Source organism: Primulina eburnea, chromosome 14, assembly GCF_022965805.1.
Source record: "Primulina eburnea isolate SZY01 chromosome 14, ASM2296580v1, whole genome shotgun sequence".
NCBI lineage: Eukaryota > Viridiplantae > Streptophyta > Magnoliopsida > Lamiales > Gesneriaceae > Primulina > Primulina eburnea.
The window spans coordinates 5,416,093-5,435,000 of NC_133114.1; the positions used below are offsets into that span (position 1 = coordinate 5,416,093).

The window sequence follows — 18,908 nt, forward strand, 5'->3', positions numbered from 1 at the left end:
AAATCTCAATTCCTTTAATTTTATTTTATATTACTTTTTGAAGGAAAAAAACTCCAAGAAAAGCTCTAGTTGTTTTGTAAAATGATGCATACATATTTGTCCATGTTTAGGTAGACCTTACCACAAATAACATTAACGATGATAATGATATAGTTCCAACAACACGATATCATTATAGAAAAGGGCCCCAAATTTAATTTATGAGGTTAGGAGAGACTTTGAATTGGTTAAATTTTAACTATGGATCATATTAATGGAAGGTGGTTACGAGCTGGATAAAGAAAGCCTCAGAATACGTACGTCACACCTTACTTTTACACCTACCAATTTAAGTTTACTACATGGCTAAGGACACTTTTAATTGATTATTCCTCATTTCCATCCGTACCTGCAGAAATTAGTTCGATTTTTTAATTGATCCGGAGGGTGGAAAATCACATTACTTTTGAAGTAGTGGATGTGATGAGTTGAGTGCATAGAAATGTTAAAGATTGAGATTTGAATCTAATTCAATCTGAAAAGCTAGTTTAAGGAGAAGAGATTGTCCAAGTTCAAATATGTGAAACACTCAAGATTTTATCTAACTGATCTGAGACAACTAACATCCACCTCTACGCCTAAGAATGAATATTTAGAGCGTAAAGTTTACAAATGACCCAAATATATGCAGAACGAATGTCTCAACTATGGATAATCTAACAAATAACGGTAGAACCTGAGCTCTGATACCATGTTAAAATTGAGACTTGGACTTAACTCAACCCCAAAAACTAGCTCAAATAAAAAAGATTGTCCAAATTCATACATAAAATTCTTAGAGATTTTATTTTATCGGTGTGAGACAACTAACCAGAAATATATTATATCAACAATTTTGATTTTTTAAATTATTAATTTGTTAATGATATGAACATTTCTTTTCTCCGGGAAAATTATTAATTTTTCAATTTAAAAAAAAAAAAAAAAAAAGACAAGCAATTTCAAACTACATTGAAGGGTATGAGATCGTATAGTAGTGCCACATCGATTTTAGTACTTATACAATGATTCCATACAACTAATATAAAATCATCAAAAGTTTTTGCCACCATCCACTCTCTCCTCTCCCACCAACTCACATCTAGAAGAATTTATTACCTCCTCAAGCCTCAATCCCCAAAATATACATACATACATACATACATATATATATATATATATATTATATGCGTATATATGCGACATAGAAAAAGAGAGACTAGAAGAAATAATAAAAGAAAGGTGAAAAAAGGAGAGAACCCGCATGCTTGATTAGCTAAGGGTTATATATTAGCACAAGTGATCGCCATTCATCAAAATGGGGAGGTCTCCATGTTGTGAGAAAGCTCACACGAACAAAGGTGCATGGACTAAAGAAGAGGATGATCGTCTCGTTGCTTATATTCGGGGACACGGCGAGGGATGCTGGCGGTCACTGCCTAAGGCCGCGGGGCTCCTACGCTGCGGCAAGAGCTGCCGCCTCCGGTGGATCAACTATCTCAGGCCCGACCTCAAACGTGGAAACTTTACAGAAGCTGAGGATGAACTCATTATCAAACTCCATAGCCTTCTTGGCAATAAGTAAGTCGACCAATATAATATATATACTACTTTATTCTAAAAACCCTCGTTCTGATAGTAAATAAAATCATTAATTTCCCCGTTTTTTGTTTGTTACAGGTGGTCCTTAATCGCCGGAAGATTGCCAGGAAGAACTGATAATGAGATAAAGAATTACTGGAACACTCATATAAGAAGAAAACTTGTGAGCAGAGGGATTGATCCAACAACCCACATGCCAATAAATGAACCTGCAGCTGCAGCAGGGGAAACGACAACTATTTCTTTCTCTGGTGTCACGAACCCGAAAGAAGAATTAAACATAGCTAAAAATGGGATTTTGATGAACGTGGTTCAAGAACGGTGCCCAGATTTGAATCTCGAGCTCAGAATCAGCCCTCCTTATCAACAAGAACCACTGGAGACCACGCTTTGCTTTGGATGTAACCTGGGGATCAAGAACAGCAAAGATTGCAATTGTACCGATGGTAAATTAATTAGTGGGAGTGGCGGTAAATCTGGTTATGATTTTCTTGGGATAAAAAATCATGTTGTTTTGGAATACAGGAGCTTGGAGATGAAATGAGAATTTGTTCTGGGAAATTGAGCCTTTCTTCCTTTTTGTCTTTTCCCCAGAGTGCACGAGTAATCTTGGTGAGATATGTCTGAGTTTGTTGCAGTTAAAGCGTTAGATTCGGATCTTTTACTGTGTTGAAAACACAATATTTAGTACTGTACATTTTTTTATAAGAGATGATTACGTGATCATCTTGTGGACATCACACCATATGAGGTAAATTTAAAAAGTTATCTGATTAAACGAGATCATCATGTGATCATCTCATGTAAAAGGTGCACAACAATTGATGTTGTGTTTTCAACATAATAGAAGATCCAAATCGGTTTAGTGTTTATTTTTAATGAGTATATAACGTAAGAATATATATTTTAGCTTAATTTGTGTATGGTTGCTTAAATACTTGTAGTAATTACATGTATCAGGTCTTCGAGTTAAAAAATTTAAAATTTAAATTTAAATTTTGTTAACTATATAAATATATATAGTTTCCCAAATCAAAATACTAGGGAGAAATATTCTGTAACGTCCCAGATTCGACGACTGTCCTCACTATACCAAGATGAGTCTTTCAGCTTATGTCCTCACTCACACGCATCCTAGGAAACTTACCAGGAGGTCACCCATCCCAAAATTGCCCCAAGTCAAGCACGCTTAACTTTAGAGTTCTTATGTGATGAGCTACCGAAAAGAAGATGCACCTTCGTGATATGAGTAGTACCAATCAAATCTTTTAAGCCATCTTCAACTGTACAGTCCATTACATTGAACAGTCTCGGAATCCCTCTCATTCCCGTATGGGTCGGTTCATTCATGTTCCCTCCACCTAGAAGCCTGTCAGGAGCCGCTCATTGTCCGTGCAACCTCATGACACCGACGATCACCCCCCGCTCTCTTCGACCCCGAGCCTCACATGTTCAGTACAGACAGAACCATGATTCAAAAATATATGAGATTGGCTTTGCCTCTATGTTACAGTGATAGAAGCGTGACTTTTCGGTTAAAATTGAACCGACTTTCTAAAATTGAATGAACCAACTTTTTTTTTTATGACAAATCGAACCAAATAATTTGTAATTCTATTGTCTAATAAAATTTACTTAGAAATTTGTAATATTTATATTCTAATAAATTTTATTAGAAAATTAATAATATTAATTTTTTAATAAAAATTTGGTTTGTTTTGTTAATTGAAGTTTTATATTAAAAATTGAAAATGAATCGAACTAACTGATATTATAAAAAACTAAAACCGAATTTCAAAATAAATCTAATCAATTTTAGTTCGGTTGGTTATTTGGTTGAAATCGATATCTTACTTACTCTAGATTGTAATTAATGTATATTACTTGCTTATTGATGTTTGCTCTTTTGGTTTAAAAATAACTTTATAGTTTTCTTTTTCTTTATTCCCTTAGCCACCTAACTAGAAAATTTCAGTCATCCCAAATATGTCCAACAAAGTTTTTTTTTTCTTCCAAATCTCATAATTATTTAAAAACTCTGTTATTCTAATTAAAATAATCGCAATACAAACACTATAATAATTCTCAAATATTTCAATTAATTGATTATTTTATCAAAATTAGCACCAATAGATTTTAAGGTAAAAATATAAACTGAAAAATCCATGCACATCGTAAGTAAATATTATCGCAACTCAAATAATCACAACTAGATATTGGACATAATTTTAGAATTGTCGAATTTTACACAAAAATAACATAATTTCAAAATCTAAAAAAGCAACCAATATGCGATAATGAAATGTGATTCGTAGTATTCTTCTATTTTTAATTTTTAACACGAGACCAAAAAAATAAAAAAAAATACCAAATATTTTTCTTAAAAAAAATAGGTGGGGCTAGAGCTCGTCCTAACCCAAGGGCGGCTCCGTCCCTGTTCCCATGAGTGTGTAGATTGTGTGCCATTTATTCGACTCAAATGGTCCACATATAATCTTTTATGTGAGCAATGTCGGGTCTATGTGAAAAACCATAGTAGAATTAATAAACCGATGGTTGCCATCAAGTTCAGGTCTTAATAAATATCTCTTGATTTTTCATTTTTTGTCCAAAAATACTTTTAATTTGTGCCAAAAGATGGTGTAAGCTCGTGAATATATTTTAAAAGGATTTAGGCCTGCCCCTTTTTGTGCGAAAGAATCGGAGAAAAATGTTTATAAATTTGTTTTTAATTTAAGGAAATAAAATTTGTATTATAGGTATTGCATGATAATTAATATTTAAAATAATTGGACATATTTAAAATGGTAAATTTTTTTTAAAAAAATTAATTCCTTGAAAATAAATAGCGCACGACCTATGGCCTTTTGTTTCTTGGCGTTGTGGAACAAATATAGGAAGATTGTTGGCTTTGAATTAATGACCACAAATAGTAATTTATCATGTAAACTCTTGTCATATAATATATATATATATATATATATATATATATATATATATATATATATATATATATATATATAATTTGAGTTTGGTTAAGCAAGTCATTATTTATTAGGTAAAAACTTGTGTGATACAGTCTCATGAGTCTTATTTTATGAGACGAATATCTTACTTGAGTCATCTATGAAAAAATATTAGTTTTTATACTAAGAGTATTACTTTTTATTGTGAATATCGGTAGGGTTGACCCGTTTCACAGATAAAGATTCGTGAGACCGTCTTACAAAAGACCTATTTATTTGTTAGAGGCCATTGTATATATATATATATATACAGTTTTGATATGCTTCACACCTATAGGAGTAGAAAAATCGGATTTTACTTCGGCAAGCGTTACTTCGGCAATAATAAATTACGAAGTAATACATTACCAATAACTTCAGTAATAATACAAGCGAAGTAAAATAATATATTTTACTTCGGATGTTTAAAAACACGGGCTTCACTATATTTTTTTATTATATTTTACTTCGACATATCAATGTTGATGAAGTAAAAAATAAAGAAAATAGGTTCATACTGAAGTAAAAAGATGAACCGATAAGTTTAATTAAAAATATGTCCACACACTAATCACTATCTATTCCTCTCCATTCGTCGTCTAGGGTTTTTGCTCCTCCGTATCTACTCAAATGGCAGATGATGTGCACTATTCGTCAGCCGGTGGAGAATCGAACAAGCGCAAGTATACTTATATGACAACTCCCATACCTAACCGGGCCACAGAAAAATATTCTATATGCATTTTCTTCTTCTGCAATTTGAATGAACATGATATGACTAATTTAATGAATTGATTTTTGCCGAAATTTTTCTGCACTTTTGATAATTTTCCTTCTGATTTCTGTAATATGTTTTTTCGTGAGCTGCATATTCTTTTCCAATCTCTTTCTTGCGTTGGCTTCAACAGAGATTAGGATCTCTGGTTTAGTAAGTGCAATTTTCTTCATGCAATTGGGGTAATCTGTAATGGATGTAGACCAGATGGAAACAACAGGCGCTATCTCAGCTTGGAGAGTGATGATATGTTATGAATTTTTATCCGGTGTTATTTCAAGATGCAAATGAAATAAGTCCGTACTTTCAAATGAAACCTGCCTCTACCAGTACTGATATATTTTATATCTTTCAATTTTTATTTGAAATAGAAGAATCTAATGTATTTTCTTTTTCAAATTTCAGTTTGCAGGATGCATCAAGAACCAATATTACACCCAATCTCAATATGACGAGGTCAGAAGTGAATGGAGTGAATTTGTTTACTCTTATGTAGGTGCTTAAATGGATGGTGTATGTTGGGATAAATATTTTGTTTGTCATTGTGGATTTTTGGATATACTTTTGGTTTTGTTGATACATTTTTGGGTTATTTGTGGATTCGTGGATATTCATCATTTTTAGATGGATAATTTATGAATTTAATTATATTAGTGTATTAAGTCATATATTGCGAAGTCTTTCTTTAACAATTACTTCATCAAAATAAAAAATAATGAAGTGTAACAGGTAAATTACTTTGTTGTTATTTGCAAATTGTGAATTAACATAATATTAAATACTTCTTCAATAAGAAATCAGACGAAGTGATAGAATTAATTTACTTCAACATTGTTCTGTAAAAGCGAAATTGTTTTGCGCAATTACTTCACCAAAATACAAATTATTGAAGTCTTTCGAACCACTTACTTCGTCACTAAATGTAAATTGTGAAGTAACATAATATAAAATACTTCAACAAATAGGATAAATGCTGAAGTTATAGATTATATTTACTTCAACAAATAGGATAAATTGTGAGTTGTTTGTGACTATTACCTCACCAAAATACATAACTACGAAGTCTTTCAGATGAATTACTTCGTCACTCAATGTAAATTGTGAAGTAAAATATTATAAAATACTTCGCTAAATAATAATTAAGACGAAGTTATATATAATATATTACTTCATTACTTACAATAATCGATGAAGTAAAACACATTTCTTACTTCGGCACCGGTCCAATTCTGGACCGGTTTTCCTTCGAAAACCGGCCAAAGACTTCAGTATTTTCAATCATACAACTTCGGTTATTATGCGAAGTAAAATGTATATCTATTACTTCACGTCCATATACTTCGGCACTTAACTACCTTATTACTTCATTGAATACGCGAAGTAAAAAGCGATTTTTCTACTAGTGCTACCGTGCACATCTATGTGAACACCGATGATGTGTCACTCATCTATTGGATGTGATGAAATATATAAAAAATTGGGCATACAATGGGTGAGTGACACCTCATCGGTGTTCACATAGGTGTATACGATAGGTGTACATCATATCAATTCTAATATATATATATATATATATATATATATATATATATATATATATATATATGTTGTGTAAGCTTTGTTAGGATAAAACGATTACCAATAGACCTATAAGCTATAACATATGGTAATGTTGCAGTAGAATCTGTTCAACCCAAAAAACAACTTATGATTCGATCGCTCTATTCAGGAAGAACAATTATTGCACCTCAACACGCTTATGTGGGAAAAAAAATAACACTAATTTAAATAAAAATAGTGTATTTTTATTTTTTATCATAACATTTCGAAATATACTGATAAAATTATTACATTATTTATAAAGGTTTCTATCAAATAAATAATCGATTTTGCACGCATATTTATAGATTTTTCCTACACAATCCCTACCTAAATTAAGCCCCAGATTATATAAACAACGTAGTTCAAGACCTCATATTCACGAACAAGGATGCAATGGATAAGCAACGGGAGAAGATTAGATAACAAATTCGTTGGGAAATTTAATATTAATATATATCCAATAATTAAATAATAATATTTTTGATTAATATTAATTTGTTTAATAAACTCATAATGCCGACCATTGACAGCACCATCCGTTCACCAACTTGCTTCACGTTTTGGCCTTTTTAGCCGTAACATACCAAACTTTGCATTATTTAAATTTAATGTGGGATTTGTTATTTATTTTCGACTCACTCGCATTAATTGTTTATTAATCTTATATAATGCCCTCGTTTTTACGTTTTGAGTTTGGTATGAGGGAGCTAGAAGTACAATTGTTTTTTCGTTTTTAGTTCTGATATCTCAAAATTTTCAGTTTTTATACATTGTTTTATAATTTTTTTCAATTTTAATCATTTTTTATTGGGTCGTTAAAAAATACTTATTTGTAAAGAGGATGTTCTGACATGGAATTTAAAATTGGAGATCTTAGTTTTTTAAGAGAAAATTGCCTGTACGACTTAAATTTCACCTTGACGTAAACTTTTAAATATTGAACCTACAAATATCAACCATTAGGACATTGAAGCTTTGATGTAAATTTATGGGAAAATGTGTAAATTACATGATAAAAAATTTTATTTCTCGTTTTATTTTGGGTTAAGAATATTACTCCAAAAGCAATTTTCGAGTCCAGGTTTAATGACCATTTCCTAGGAATCCCGCATTAGTGTTAATTAAGTTTGCATTAATATTTCTTTCTCATAAATATGTTGGTTGTGGTGTACCTTGAAACTTTTGAGTACAGTTCTTTTCCATGATACGATGACTCCTTCTTACAACAAAAACTAGGGATTGTTGTTTTATCTAAGATGTATCATTTCATCCAAAAGTCTGATGAAAAACGTCAACGAACATCATTTGAATGAAAGATATAATGAAAACTCTCAACTTTCTGTCAATCGGCATCGTCGGGTGCCTATGCACCTCGCTCTCTGCCCTGGAATTTCCAGGGCAACAAGGGAGACGCTAAGGCGCCTTTGGGAGGAGCTTAAGTGCCTCCTCTACTGCCCTTGATATTTCCAAGGCACGAATAACGCTGATTCACCCAGTTTAGGCGTCCTCCCTTGTTGTTTGGGAAACTTTATCGCAGTTTTTAAGGCGCACATTTGAATGTTCTTGTTCGATCAAATTTTCTTTATCTGTTCTTTTGCTTAATTTTTATTTATTAAGCTTAAAATTTCCAACAATCCCACATATGAATGAAATTAATGTATGAATGTGCGTGATATCAAAAGAGATTATATACAAAATATTATCACATCAGGATATATGGTTTTTACCTTGAACCTTCATTAGTAGAATACTATAATTGGCCTACAAAGTGAACTTGATGTATTGAACTTCTTGGTGTTTTATGTAAAACCAAACAATAGTACTTACACAATAACTTCAGGGCTAGACAATGCATCTTGTAAGTTCTTTGATTCACTTTATTTGGTTCATTTTCCACCATGTAAGTATGGAAATCTGGACCAAAAGACTTCAAAGTTCTAGCTCTTGTACTTCGTCTAGGTTCTTTTTTTAAGTAGAGCCTTCAATTGTCCTAGCATTTTTATCTTGCGATAGTCCATTAGTAGAAGCAGAATCTTCATCCACCATTTCTATTTTTCTTTTGCTAGAAACTTATTCTTGCCCTTCTTTGCTAGGAAATATATTTAAAAAAAAATGACATTTCTTGAACCAATTGTAATTCCTATATTCATTTCAAAAATTTTAGATTTGGGAAACTATGAATATATAGTCACTACTGTTATTATTATATCCAATAAATATACAGTCGATTGTCTTTGGTCCAATTCTGACTTGTTTTGGCTTTGGTATTTCAACATTGACTAAATACCCTCACACTTTAAAGTATTTGTAAGACGATTTATGCCCTTTCTACAATTCTGTTAGAGTAGGTGCCCGTCGAGCCAAGTGTTGGCCGAGGGATCATGTTGAAACTCTATGCATAAACCATCTTTATTTTAATTATATTTGAAATTATTGTTTTGGCAAATCTTTATCTGTATACTCATGCCAGTTGCATAGATAAAGTTTTTGAATATACAAATAGTAGAAAGAATACGAGATGCTCATATGATGAGTATCATGAAACTCATATTTGCAAATACTGTATATTCTAAACAGTTCCTAGTCGATTCAGCCGCCACTAAGAAGGATAAAGGCTGCTCGAGTTTGAGACTAGTATATGCTATGTGAGTACCATGTTTCATTGGTAATGGACATTGTGATGTCCGAACATGCAGATAGGTGCTCCTCATAGAGTGCACTGAACAACTCTCCATAAAGGACTTTTCAAGTTGTTCTCACTTATCGAGTGAAAACGTCCTAGTTTTTGGTTGTACACCATTAATCCTTCTGACCCGGGACAACATTGTGACTCTATATGCTAGTATTGCACTTTGACTTGTTTACCTACTCATATGGGGTCATCAGGTGGCAAGGTTGGGTGTTCTGTTGAAACATATAGGAGTCTATGCATTGTAGTCAGAGATTCGCCGCTTACCTTCAGGTATGGATATCCTATGTGATTTCACGTGTATGTAATTTGAAATATCTGATCAGACTGTAGGTGGTAATTAAGAAAGGTGTGACACCCTGACCCGATACAATTAAAATACAGCGGAATTTAAAATTTTCTTTCAAACATGGAAGGAGTTTCAAAATACATTTTTATAAAAGTGTTTACAAAATAACAACATGATCATTCCAATGACATAACAAAATACAAAATATCATTAGTGTGATCATGTTACAAAATGGTACAAAATAATCATCCTTCCAATCTTTGTATGCATATGACCCCCATCCACAGTCAACGTCCCGGTCCGTCGCTCATATCTGCATCACATGAAAAATAACTGAAATGAGAATAAATCTCAGCAAGTGGAACTCTTACATAGCAATGATACATAGTATACACTGTAAAACATGGCTTTTAAATCATAAATACCATCGACTCTGAAACATGAATAACGTAGCAATAACTGTAGCAATAGCAATGGCAATAGATAGCAATACGATGGTATTCTCTTTTCTATGGTTGGATTGATATCAATAGTATCTGTAACTGTGGTTGCCAATATCCCATCGATATAAATCGATAACTGTGAGGGGATAAAAGCCTATGGTCGATGATCATCTAATTGCATGCAATGCCATGGCTATGATAAATCAATCCAATAAAACATTTGAATTCTCAATAGCATTTAAGGCCGTCGTTTCGCAATCTCATAATATTTCTTGTATTCCCTTTATAACAATGGTGAGACATACAATGCCTCCAATAGATAATCAATGAAATGAATACATAGCAATGGATCAATGGAAGGGAATAACACTTTGAAACCTTTAAAACACAATACATATAATATCATGTGAGCAAAAAGGATGAAATTCCACTTACTACCAATAGAACACCTCAAATAAGCTCTTGGTACACCACCTACAACAATAATCCATAAATAACACCAATATCAACTCTAGATCCACAAGTACAAGCCAAATAATCCATTAAACAACTCAAACATCAAATCCAAAATAACCCTTAACTCAAAACCTCGTTAGAATCGCACCAAAAACTTACCTAAGCTTCCTTATACCACGGAGAACGATGATCTCAAGTCGGAAATCCAAACAAAGCCAAGAATCAAAGGTAGGAAGCAAAAGAAATGGATGAAAACCCTTGCCAATGGAGAGAAAATCGGAAATGGAGGAAAGAAGATAAGGTAGGTATGGCCAACAACTCCCAAAAAGTCACTTAAAAACTCGCCCATACTTACACCGCGGGTGCGGTCCCACAAGCACCGCGGGTGCGCTAAGCTCACGGCAACCAAAATAAATCCCATGCACGAACACCGCGGGTGCGGTGCTACAATTACCGCGGGTGCGGTGCACACCGCGGGTGCGGTCCTTGCACTGCCGCGGGTGCGGTCATGCCACGGCCCTCAAAATGCAAAATGATGAATAGTACACCGCGGGGGCACTCATCTAAGAGCGCGGGTGCACTCTACTCACGGCAATGAAAGTACACAACTAAAATCGATCGAACGCGAACACGACAATCAACACCAACTAATACCTCAATAATATAACCATATCTGCCAAACAAGCTATAACGATATCATAACAATTAACCAATAAGCTTAAACCGTACGTACACCGGCTCGGTCAAAGGGGTTCTTAATTACACAATAGATGCAACTACGACATGAAACATAGTATTGATTCTTTGACAGCTCTCGATATACCAATAGTTGTCGAATCGGTCGGGATATATGAGATGAAGGGACTGTACTGTACACTAACCATAATAGATTGGTTCTTGCAGAAACAATCATTTGATACCTAGGGAATCATGTAAGCGATGCTGCTAGGTGTTTAACATGATTGATTGGGTACCATCAGACTTGAGTTCTGGCGTTCTTATTATCAAGCAGTTGATAAGTAAGAATGGAGCAACTGAGGTATGCTCATATAAAGACATGTTTAGTCCCGAATCATATTGAGATGTGAATCCATGACTAGTTGTATCATTGAACGATTGAGGGTCACACAAATGCTAACTTTCTAGATCCTTTCGAGAAGGAAATAGTTCAATGTGTTGAACGACTTATAAATGAGTTTATAAGCACAAAGAAAAATAGAAGTATGACTTCTATAAGAGAATTATGGGGAATATAACTTTTAATTTGAGGAAGTGTCCCTAAACTAAAAGATGACTCAAATAAATAATGTAATTGAAAATTGTGATTTTCATAAATATTATTATGGACTATATTAAATTTATCAAGTGTTGAATTAATTAAACATTAGTGGACCTAGTAGAGTCTAAATAATTAAATTAATGCAAGTGTTGAATTAATTAAATAACATTAGGTCTTGTAGAGCCCAATTAGAAATAATTATTAAACTAGTGGGCTTGAGTAAATTCAAGTAAGGTTTAATTTGTCTCAAATTTGTTTCAGACATTTAAATTAAAGTCCACAAGCTTTGTAATTTTTACAAGCCCAAATAAAATGCACGCATAGGAAGTGAAGAGTTGAGGCTACTTTTTCAATAAACAAGGCATGAAATGCTCATGCACTTTTCACTTTTTCAAGCACCAATAAAATTTCTCCTCTCTCTTTCTTCCTAGCATATGGCCGAAATTTTATTCTTCAATGTGTGTGTTCCTAAATTTTTTTGCTTCTTCAATTGTTGATGAAAGCGTAATATTCTCAATGCAAAATACTCTAATTTTGCACTAGCAAAATTAGACTGAATCTTCCAAGCTAGTGATGGACCTAATATTAAAGAAATAATCCATTTGAGCAATGAGTGCTCTAGAAAGCTTGTAGATTGGGTCAACCTTTCAAGAGCTAAGTTGTTTACAACTTAGTTGATGCCAATAATCAATCTTTGTGATTGATAGGTAAAGAAATTTCTAAAACACTATATGTACGGCATATTTGTGTTTTATGGTATTTGCTACACACAATAAGTTGAGGTGCTCGGTTTTATTGTAAAATATTTTGTTTTGAAACTTCTGTTGCGTATCCGAACACCGTAACCGATCCGTTTTCAAATTCATATGGTGTTTTATCATTTTTATTTTGTTATATCTTTTTTAGAATATAACTAGATGATAATATTGCTTCCCCCCACTAGTTTTGGGGCAAGCCTAAATTCATCAATATGGCATTCATCATATCCTTCAGAGTTCGATTTTTCATTTCAATGACGCCATTAGACTAATCTGAATATGGTGTGGTAGTCTGATGGATGATGCCCAAGGATGAACAACATTCATCAAACGTTGCTCCATATTCTTCTCCTCTGTCGCTGCAAATTCTTTTTACTTGTTTACCTAGTTGATTCTCAACCTCGATTCTGTATGTTTTGAATGCATCAATTGCTTCATCTTTACATCTTAAAATATATACGTAACAGTACCCTGTACAATCGTTAATAGACCTTACTTAGTGTCTTTTTTCTCATGTAATTTGCACAAACTTTAAATCATCAAGATCAGTATGTATTAATTATAGAGGAGTTGTACATCTTTCGATGGAATGGAAAAGATCTTTGGTCATTTTACTTCAATACATATATAACATTTTGGTGGTGGATCAATGTTGTTTTTAAGAAACAATTCTAAATTCATCAAATGTTGCATAATATTAAAATTTATGTGTCTTAAATGAAATTGACATAAATAAAAACAACCCCGAGCAAGTAAACATAATTAAATATAGTTATTTCTTTATTGTCATCAACATTGCGGCGAATTGCTATTATATGTATCTTGAAGATGTTCTCACCAAGATACTCCTTCCCAATAAAATGACCATTTTTTTTCAATACAAACTCATTAGACTAAAAAACTAGTATAAATCCATGTTTGACCAACAACGATCCCGACACGAGGTTCTTTCTTATGTCTGAAACAAGAAGTACATCATTAAATGTCACTTCCATCCCTGATGCCATCTTCAAGACCACTTAACCAAGTCCAATTATCTTCGATGTAGCAGAATTCCCCATTTACAATTTTCTCCAAGAAGTTAGTATGTATGTGGAGAAATTCTCTTTATAGGAGCATATGTGTCAGGTAGCACCCGTATCAACCCACCAATCGTTTGGGTTATCCACCATGTTCATCTAAAAAATGACTGCAGATAAATCAAATTCTGAAAAATCAAAAGACACATACCTTTTTTGAAATACGTTTGCTTGCTCCTTCTTTTTATTTGGTTTTCTGCATCCCTTTTCCATATGGTTGGTTTTACCACAATTGTAACAATTTCTTTTGAACCTCTTATGGTTCTTTGGTGGTGGTGGTTGTTTCCTATCAAACTTTCTCTCTTTGCCTTGGTTACTTGATTCTACAATGTTTACTTTCATGATCATTTTACTTGCCTTGTTTTCAGTGTTTTGGTTGTCCTTCTCTAGCCTCGATCTCATTATCAAGTCTCAATCCCATCTCTTTTTGCTTGTGTTTAAGATAATTCTTGAAATCATTCCACACAAGAGAGATTTTCTCGATAATCGAAAAAATTGGAAAGACTGCTCAGACTCATTCACTCTGCATGAATCTCATGCAATAATACTTGAAGTATTGCACTTGATTCACAGCAGATTTTGAGTCTTCCATCTTGAACCCAAAAATCTTCCCACAATGAACTTATTGAGACCAGAATCATCCGCCCCGTACTTTTATCGATCATCTCTAAAAAAAATTTGCAATCTTGACTTGACAGTATACATTGTAAAGTGCGTTGTCCAATCCATTCAAGATGTAGTTCCTATAGATTAAATAACTTTAGTTCTATATATCCAGTGCAACCCTCTTATTAGCGTCGACATTTTTCTATGCAAAGGTGGGTGGATCCTGCTTAAAACATCTTTTCAAACTCTGAGTTGTAAGATATAACATTATTTTCGATTGTCATCTTTTGAAATCTTCATCATTGAACTTCTTCGATTTTTAACCTTGTGTGATTGGAACAAATGTAGCAATAGATGATGACGTCATCTTCGAATTTCAAGATATGAAAACTTCTTCTTGAGATTGTTGTTTGTGATATACCTTTAAACTCGAGATGACAATGAAAAATATGCAGGAATTTGAGTTGAAACAAGTGTTGAATACTCTCTCTTTAAGAAAAATTTTGCCGCGCCTTGGTGCTTTAGTTATGACAATTCTTCTCCAAGTTACAACAACTCTTTCTTACAATAACCACACTATAAATTGTAAGAAAAATAACCAGAAAATGGACTCTACTCTCTTTTAAAGAAAGAAAAAGAAAGTCAAAATGAATGCAAATGTGTAGAAAAATATGATGATAGAAAAAATATTTTATTACTATATTTGATCATGTATTTATATATATAACTTATTAGGGACATGTTTCATCTTAGAGGTATTCATTCATCCAAAATTCTGAAGAAAAACATCAAAGGATGCCATTTGGATGGAAGATATTATGAAAACTCGTAATTTTCCGTCAGTTAGCACCGCCGAGCGCCTGTGCACTGTTTTACGAACGCCTAGACGCCTTCCTCTCTTCCCTTGAATGTTATTCCAGGGCAGCAGGGAGCCGCCTAGCACTGAGGCACCTTGTTTAGGTGCCTCCCTCGCTGTTTGGAAAACTTCTTCGCAGTTTTTAAGGACATACATTTGAATGTTCTTGTTCGGTCGAGTTTTTTTTTGTATTTTTTTTTTTTTTTGCTTAATTTCTAAATATTAAGCTCAAACATTTCAACAAAATATATATTCCTTTTCTTGTTGTGTCATTACCTTTTTTTAAAAAAAATTTGTGTTAGGTAGAAACATTGGAAGCTTCCACGAATTACATATATATTCCTTTCTTCAATTTTAAAACTATATACACCCATCTCTATCAAGTGATGTAATTATTGATATGTTCTAAGTGGAAATTGTAGTGTTTGGTAGTGTTAGGTCCAACCCCAACTACTATCAACTCGCATGCAATCTTAAGTACTCCTAACCCCGTGGGACCAATTTATCAAATTACTTAAAAATTCACATTTTATTTAGTTTTAAAGATAAACTAAAAATATGAAGTCATTCTTATTATCTATTTCTTCGTTAATTACATTTCACATATTTTCTTGAAATTGATTGAAATATAAATATACACTCCTCCGATCCCTTGCCAATCAAAATTTCCCGTTCTTACTTTTCTTTAAATTAGCTTATATATTTTACTCAATCATTGAATAAATCCTTTACTATAATAAAAAAAAGTTACCACTTGGTAATCTTATATTTTGGGATTTAATCAAAATATTTGATATTTTGTGAGATTATTAGAGTGAATGTCATTGTCGAACCCACCGGCCACCAACTCCTCACTCTTAGGGCGGTGGTCGGCAGCCGCCCGACGTAGGCATCATGTTCTCCCTTGCGGCGTTTGGCCAACACTTGGACCCCATTTGAAGTCACTTTTCTTCCTTAATTACCTCATATTATTATTATTATTATTATTATTATTGCGGTTTGAATTTCTTCACTCATTCACTACCTTATTTTTTAATTTTTTTTTTCCTACAAATTGACCGAGTAATGAATAATTTATACCAAATATGTACGGCTGAGGATTTTTTTAATGTTATTTGTATTTATTAAAAAATATAAGATCGATACTGCTGATCGAAGCAAGGATTGTCTCCCTACGAATAATTATAAGTTGTATCGGCTTACTACGATTTCAAGATGTAATACAATTAAGTCGTAGTTGAAGTCTCTCGCCACGTACATAGAGGAATTATGAACCAGTCCTTAGTCTTGTGAACAAAATACAAAGTATCTTGTAAGGTGAACATAAAATGTCATTCAAAAGTGATATATTTATTTGGAAGTATATAAATTTCATTATATATATATATATATATATATATATATATATATATATATATATGTATATATATATATGTATATATATTAAGAATAAAATAACCAGTCATAAAATAACGAGTCATAGAGATGGAATCTGAGATTTCATGTCTGGCTCTTCCTTTTATATATAGATTATTGTATTGTATTCTTAGAAAAGCACGGTCGAGTTTGCTTCCCTTTATTCCCTCTATGTAGATAACTCTTCTAAGAAATTAAATAAAAGCCTTCAAGTTCTTGATACAAACTTTTAAGTTTAATTTATTGTTTTTATTTTCTGTTTAATTTATTGTTTTTAATTTTATATTCATAAATTAGCCTGAATGAGAGGCTAACTCATTCGTGCTAGATCATTACTTTTCTATGACATGATTTATTTTGTAACTTGAAATTTTAATAAAATAATAAAAGATTTAATTAAGTTCTGTGATTTTGATTTAATATAAATGTTTTGGTTAAAACTAGAAAATAGGTAAACACAAGGTTCGAGTTTAACCAAGAAACATAAATTCATGTTGTAGCCCTTATTATTAGATGTGAAAATAATAATAATAGTTATTATACGCTGTAAACTCTAAAATAACTTATAAACTCTGTCTTAATTCAGATTTTAGTTGATAATGCCACCGGGAAAATCATATTGTAATTCTATCTATGTTGGATATCATTAATCATCGTACATATATATCCTTGGTTTGATTTAAATCCTTTTAGGCACCGCTTGATACGTAGAACGGGATTAATAATTGAAAGATAATATAAAGGATAACAAAGTTGAGAATGTGGACTTTTAGTATGACTCCTTAAACTTCATTCTGGTTTGGTACCACTTATTCTCTCACGATAAACACAACTACATTATTTAATTTCCCAATTTTACCACTTTAACTGTACATAGCAGGCTTTTTCTTTTTTACCCCAAGTGCAGATCGTCGTAACTATTCTCTCACTCAACTCTTGTCCTTGGCATTTCTTAGATCCCACATCTGATGTAGAACCGAAGTAGATCTGTGAAAAAAAAGGTAAGGAACTGGGTTACAAATAAATCTTATGCCATTTTTTTATAAGTTCACGATCTGGTGTAAATGTGAAGAAGGAAATCGTTTCAGTTTTCATGTTTGTTCAGTAATTTTGATTCTTTAGTTTTCAGTGAAAGAAACTTTTGCAGGTTCATGGAACGTTGATTTGTCGTTGTACACCATACAAGGTTATTTTGGAGGAGAAACAAAGGCATCAACAGCGCAGTCGGTGTGAAAGTATATGAGATGGTGAATTCTTTCTGTCTTCGACTACATTATTTTTGCGTGCGCGTTAAGGATCGGATCACATTACTTGTTGTTGAAATGTGATACTTCTTAACTTATTTAACTTCATCCACTTTTTTAATCTGAGTAAAGTATTCTGTACGCACATATTTCGTTTAAAAATTTAAGTACATATTCTCTTGAACGCAGAACAAAACATACGTCGTGTTCGTGGGAAGGAAACCCGGAGTGTACGATAGATGGCCTGAGGCGAACGCACAATTTTATCGTTTGCCTGGTGCTTGTTACAAAGGTTTCGAAAGTAGAGAAGCTGCCGAGGAAGCCTTTAATTTTTCTTTGAAACAACCAGTTGAGGTTCCAAATTTTAATGAGTCCAGTAGCTCCACTTCTACTACAGCTGAACAATGTGCGCCGACAACAAGTCAAAGTAAGAAACTAGTTGAGTTATTGAAGGAAGTTCTGATTTAGTTCGTGAGAATCGCAACGTAGGTATGAAAATGGAGAAGTTGTCCGACGAGATTGGAAAGTTATTGGAGGATTTGGAAATTAATTATGTGCCATAGATAATTCTTTACACTAGGCTTCATTCGTATGTTCTAAATTATTGTTTCAATGTTCATGGTAGTCTTCAATTGCCTTGTTGCGTACAAAAGTTTGAAGTAACATATATGTCAAAGTGTTGCCTGCTGCACCTTCTTCTCTGCATGTCGAAAAACCACAACTCATTGTGTCACACATAGTTCTTTGATGCAGGTATGTTATAATTTCGTTCCTCGTCCATTCAAATTGTA

General features: G+C 32.9%; 1 protein-coding gene and 1 long non-coding RNA gene across 2 annotated transcripts; both read left to right on the forward strand.

Moving 5' to 3' along the window:
• Positions 1 to 1,078: 1,078 nt before the first annotated feature.
• Positions 1,079 to 2,369, forward strand: LOC140812087 (myb-related protein 308-like). Its single transcript, XM_073170284.1, has 2 exons — positions 1,079 to 1,599; positions 1,699 to 2,369. Exons 1-2 carry the CDS (start codon positions 1,337 to 1,339, stop codon positions 2,162 to 2,164), a joined length of 729 nt encoding a protein of 242 aa, XP_073026385.1. The 5' UTR covers positions 1,079 to 1,336; the 3' UTR covers positions 2,165 to 2,369.
• Positions 2,370 to 17,780: 15,411 nt separating this feature from the next.
• Positions 17,781 to 18,908, forward strand: LOC140813363 (uncharacterized). Its single transcript, XR_012113900.1, has 3 exons — positions 17,781 to 17,874; positions 18,021 to 18,120; positions 18,307 to 18,908. It is a non-coding gene; the product is annotated as an uncharacterized lncRNA (long non-coding RNA).